This window comes from Dipodomys spectabilis, unplaced genomic scaffold (assembly GCF_019054845.1).
Source record: "Dipodomys spectabilis isolate Male_0828 unplaced genomic scaffold, ASM1905484v1 ptg000342l, whole genome shotgun sequence".
NCBI lineage: Eukaryota > Metazoa > Chordata > Mammalia > Rodentia > Heteromyidae > Dipodomys > Dipodomys spectabilis.
Window position 1 is genome coordinate 2,100,413 of NW_024871019.1, and position 5,448 is coordinate 2,105,860.

Here is a 5,448-nt window from a genome sequence, read left to right on the forward strand (position 1 = left end):
TCATTATCTTTTTTTCCTGTTAACCTGATTATTTTCCTAAGTTGGATCATCCTTTTTTTTTTTTGCAAGCCTGGAACTTGAACTCAGGGCCTGGGCACCGTCCCTGAGCTTCTCTTGCTCAAAGCTAGCACTCTACCACTTGAGCCACAGCGCCACTTCTGGCTTTTGTTGTGTCTGTGGAACTGAGGACTCGAACCCAGGGTTTCATGCATGGTAGGCAAGCGCTCTACCACTAAGCCGGCTTCCCAGCCTCCTTAACTTTTTCACTCAAGGCTAGCGCTCTATCACTTGAGCCACACCCCCACTTCTAACTTTTTGGTGGCTCATTGACGATAAGAGTTTCTTGCTTGGGCTGGCTTTAAACAGAGCTCCTCAGATCTCACCTCCTAAGTAGCCCGGGATTCTAGGCATGCGCTACTGGCTCTTCTACCACTTTTGTTGGGTGTGGTGTCCCGTCAGGGCGATTGCTCATGAAGTGTCTCCCCTGAAGCAGGAGGCTGGCGGACATGCTGAAGGAGCTCCAGGTGTCCCTGTCGCTGGTCCTGCTACTTGCCTGTGGCTTTCTCTACCGGCTCAGCCTGAGGTCCCGCTGCCTCTTCTCCTGTCTGCCTCCTTTCAAGTCCCCCCAGGGGTCCGAGGACCTCTTGCGTCAAGGCCGCAGTATAGTATTCATAGAGACCTCCGAGAGAATGGAGCCCACGCCCCTGGTCTCCTGTGCCGTGGAGTCTGCAGCCAAGGTTTATCCCAAGCAACCAGTGGCTTTCTTCATGAAGGGGCTGAGTAATGCCACCCAACTGCTCCCCAACTCCAGCTACCCAGCCTTGTCCCTGCTCTTGGCCATCGACAACGTTTTCTTCTTCCCACTGGACATGGAGAGACTGTTTGAAGGCACCCCTTTATATGCGTGGTACACTCACGTAAGTGCTCAGGGAGACTAAGAGTTGCGGGGGGGGGGGGGGAACCACCTCGGGGAACACAGAGCTGGGTTCCCATCGACCCAACTGTGTCGATGGGTAAACTGAGGGCGGAGGTGGGACTCTTACTGGCTTTCTTCCCATCCTGTGAAGTCCTGATGGAAGCAAATGGAAGACTCTTCATTAGTTAATTAATTAATCTTTAATTTTAATTTTGTGGTCAGTGGTGGGTCTTGAACTCGGGGCTTAGGTGCTGTCCCTAAGCTCTTTTGCTCAAGGCTTGGTGCTCTACCCTTTGGGCCACGTTAGTTTTCTGGACGTTCGTTGGAGTTAAGAGTCTCAAAGACTTTCCTTACCTGGGCTGGCTTTGAACTGAGATCCTCAGGTCTCAACTTCCTGGGTAGCTAGGATGACAGGCGTGAGTCACCAGTGGCGGGCTTGGGGCTCACCTTTAGATGGGTGTCTTTGTGTCACACCCATTTCGTTGAGGACCTCGATCACTTTGGAGGCTCTTTTAATTTTGTTTTCTTCCCCTAGTTTTGGGGCTTGACCTCAGGGCGGGCACACTGTCCCTGAGTTTTTCTGCTCAAGACTAATGTTCTACATTACATACCTCCATTGCCAGCCTTTTGGTAATTAATTGGAGATGAGAATCTCATGGACTTTCCTGCCTGGGCTGGCTTTGAACCACGATCCTCAGATCTCAGCCTCCTGAGTTGCTAGCATGACAGGCGTGAGCCACCAGAACCTGGCCTAGAGGTGCTTCTTAATGGAATGAAAATTTTGATACTTTTTCTAGACATGTGGAACATTAAATTTTCATGATAGCTTAAGCTCACCTTTGTTAAGTTTCTCTCTTTCTATCTTGCACCAGAGGTAGTAGCCAGGCCATGTTTAACATGAAAATGATGTAAGTAGCAAATTCATGAAGTGTCAGTGGGATTCTTCTATTCCAGATCAGATTATATTGAGGGATGATTGAGGGATTCCTGGAGCTCTTAGAAATGTTATAACCCTCTGCTTAGCACCATAACATGATAAGAAAATAATATTTCAATGTAATATTCTTATCACAAAGGATCCAGTCAGGGAATACTCCGAAGGAAATTATAAAGCTAGGCACCGGTGGCTCACGCCTGTCATCCTAGCTACTCAGAAGGCTGAGATTTGAGGATCACAGTTTGAAGTCAGCCTGGGCAGGAAAGTCCATGAAACTTTTATTTCCAATGAACCACCAGAAAATAGGAAGTGGTGCTGTGGCTTGAGAGGTAGAGTGCTAGCCTTGAGCTGAAGAGCTCAGGGACAGCGCCCAGGCCCAGAGTTCAAGCCCCATGACTGACAAAAACAACAAAAAAAGCTAATAAGAGCATGAGGCTCTGAGTTCAGCCCCAGTACAGACAGACACACAGACACACACACACACACACACACACACTTTTCATATACCTATATGTGTGTGTGTGAATTTATATATTATATATATGCATATATTTGTCAGCCATCATGAACAGCATGATGACATTTTCAGATGAAGAAGATACTAGGGGAAGAAGATGGATACTTTTAGATGAAGAAGATGAAGATTTCTGACAAGTGTTAATTGTATCCAGACTTCTAGTATTTTCTGTGAGAATGCTGCTGTTTGTACTGATTACTCTTTACCTCTTTTCAGTTCATTGTTTTGCTCATATTTTGGCATTTGTAGTTGTTTCTGATCTCTCTCTCTCTCTCTCTCTCTCACACACACACACACACACACACACATTCATCTTATCAGCAAAGCGTGGCTAGTTTTATCTGCAACGTGGAACGTCTCTCTCCACCCCCTGCCTATTGCCCTGTTCCAAGCAGCCACCATCTCCTCCTGGATTATTTAGCAGCCTCTTAACTTGGCTGTTTCTGCCTTTTGAGTTCCTCACCCCTGCTCCAGACTCTTTTCCACTCTGTTGCTGATGTGACCCTTTGAAAACCAGCTCAAGTCACATTACCTCCCCCTCTCTCTTTCTCTTTTTCTCTCTGGTAGTTTGAACTCAGTGTATTGTGTTCCTTTGGCTCGCTTGCTCAGCTGGCACTCTACCGCTTGAGCCATGACTCCAGCCCTGCTTTTTGCTGTTTTTTTTTTGAACTAAAATCACATTGACTTTCTGCCCAAGGCTGACTTCCAGCTGTGATCCTCTAGATCTCAGCCTCCTGAGTTAGCTAGGATTACAGAGGTGCGCTGCAGGTGCAAAGCCCACCCCAGCCTCTGTGATCTGTGCTCACTCCTCCCCCTCTCTGTTCTCACACCTGCCCCTCTCTCCTCTGCTTCTGCCACACAGCCAGACTCTGCTACTGCCTCAGGGCCCTTGAACTGGCTGTTCCCTTTCACCTCAAACCAACAGTCTTCTCTCAGATAATGGCCATGCCTTCCCCACCCACTTCATTCAAGGTTCTGCCCGATTTTCCATGCCTGCCCCTTTCATAGCTCTCTCACCCAGCTTTGACTTCTCTTTGTAGTCCTTATCAACAGCCAGCAAAGTGCATATTTGCCTATTTCTTGTCCATGGTCTCCCAGGAGGGATTTTGGTCCCTTTCTTCGCTGCTACCACCGTGGCAGCTGGAACAGAGCTGGCTCTGCGATACCAAAGCGGAGAACAAGCAAGCCAGGGCGCGCCTTTGAACATTCTGCATCGAGTTTGCAGCTAGCATATGCATTCTACCTTCCAAGACCTTTGTTTCTCCCTTTCTCAGATCAGCTTGTTAGCGTTTTGGAGGACTTGTGTTTGCTTCTTCCTCCACCGTTTAAGATCTGTCCTGGAGTGCAGAAGACATACAGCTCGTTGTGAAATCCCCGCTGGATGTCTTCGTGTACCTTTCCATTGTTTTTAATTAAAAAAAAATAAATTAAAAAAATAAAAGTTCAATGAAATCTTCAAGCGTTGTTAAAAAATCTTTCTGTGGATATGAAGTGCTGTTAAACGTTTTTTACCTTAGGAGGTAAGTGTGGAGAGTGGGTGAAATTAGGCTGGATGGCAAATAGATTTGGGGGGAGCTACTCTAGGCTACACTCCTCGTCTTCCTCACTGCTGATTGGCTCCGGGTCACACTACTATTAAGAAGCCCCTCTCTCCTCTTGATGCTGATTGGCTCTGGGCCCTGCCTCCTCCTGGGAAGCCCCGCCTCCTCACTGTTTCTTTGGCTTTGGGCCCCGCCTCCTCCCGGGAAGCCCCGCCTCCTCACTGTTTCTTTGGCTTTGGGCCCCGCCTCCTCCCTGGAAGCCCCGCCTCCTCACTGTTTCTTTGGCTTTGGGCCCCGCCTCCTCCCGGGAAGCCCCTCCCTCTCCTCGCTGCTCCTTTGGCTCTGGGCCCCGCCTCCTCCTGGGAAGCCCCTCTCTCTCCTCGCTGCTCCTTTGGCTCTGGCCCCGCCTCCTCCTGGGAAGCCCCTCCTTCTCCTCTCTGCTCCTTTGGCTCTGGGCCCCGCCTCCTCCCGGGAAGCCCCGCCTCCTCACTGCTCCTTTGGCTCTGGGCCCCGCCTCCTCCCGGGAAGCCCCGCCTCCTCACTGCTCCTTTGGCTCTGGGCCCCGCCCCCTCCCGGGAAGCCCCTCCCTCTCCTCCCTGCTGATTGGCTGCTGCTCCTGTAGATCAACAGCGACAAGGAGAAATACTGGCTGCACGTCAGCTCGGACGCGTCGCGCCTGGCCATCATCTGGAAATACGGCGGCATCTACATGGACACGGACATCATCTCCCTCAGGCCCATCCCGGAGGCGAACTTCCTGGCGGCGCAGGGCTCCCGCTCGTCCAGCAACGGGGTGTTCGGCTTCGAGCCGCGCCACCCTTTCCTGTGGGCCTGCATGGAGAACTTCGTGGAGCACTACAACTCGCACCTCTGGGGCAACCAGGGCCCCCTGCTGATGACCCGGATGCTGAGGGTGAGGTGCCGGCTGGGCGATTTCCAGGAGCTGGGGGACCTCAAGTGTCAGAACGTGTCCTTCCTGCACCCCCAGAGGTTTTACCCCATCCCCTTCCGGGAGTGGAGGCGTTACTACCAAGTGTGGGACCCCCCGCACCCCAGCTTCCCGGCCTCCTACGCCCTGCACCTGTGGAACTTCATGAACCGCCGGGAGAGGAAGACCGTGCAGGCGGGCAGCAACACCCTGGCCGAGCACCTCTACCGTCAGCACTGCCCCAGGACCTACAGGGTCCTGGTTCGAGGCCCACAGGGCTTTGTGACCAGAGGCCTGGGCCCAAGGACCCCGTAGAGCCCAGGCTGGGCGGCTGCTGTGTGACCCTGTGGCACTGGGCCTCCTCCTGGACTGCCATGATTGCTTTCTTGGAGTCTCAGGAGGAGTATGGCTGTCTACGCTAGCACAGACCCAGAGAACAGTGGCTGGAGGAAAGAAATTTTTAAAAAGCCACCAGGGTATCTCTCTGTCATGAACACAGAAGTCTGAAGGCAGGTGATTCAGGGACCGGAGAGATGGTCACCAGAGGTGGGACACTACAGTTAGGTTCAACTTTTCGTTGTTGTCATTGCTGGTCATGGGGCTTGAACT

At 51.6% G+C, this 5,448-nt stretch overlaps 1 protein-coding gene across 1 annotated transcript; it reads left to right on the top strand.

Moving 5' to 3' along the window:
* Positions 1-506: 506 nt before the first annotated feature.
* Positions 507-5,154, top strand: A4gnt (alpha-1,4-N-acetylglucosaminyltransferase). Its single transcript, XM_042665755.1, has 2 exons — positions 507-917; positions 4,534-5,154. Exons 1-2 carry the CDS (start codon positions 507-509, stop codon positions 5,152-5,154), a joined length of 1,032 nt encoding a protein of 343 aa, XP_042521689.1.
* Positions 5,155-5,448: the final 294 nt, after the last annotated feature.

Coding starts and splice junctions, on each gene's coding strand:
- A4gnt (XM_042665755.1), top strand. CDS start 507: ATGCTGAAGGAGCTCCAGGTGTCCCTGTCGCTGGTCCTGCTACTTGCC. Junction 918..4,533: donor TATATGCGTGGTACACTCAC/GTAAGTGCTCAG, acceptor CTGCTCCTGTAG/ATCAACAGCGACAAGGAGAA.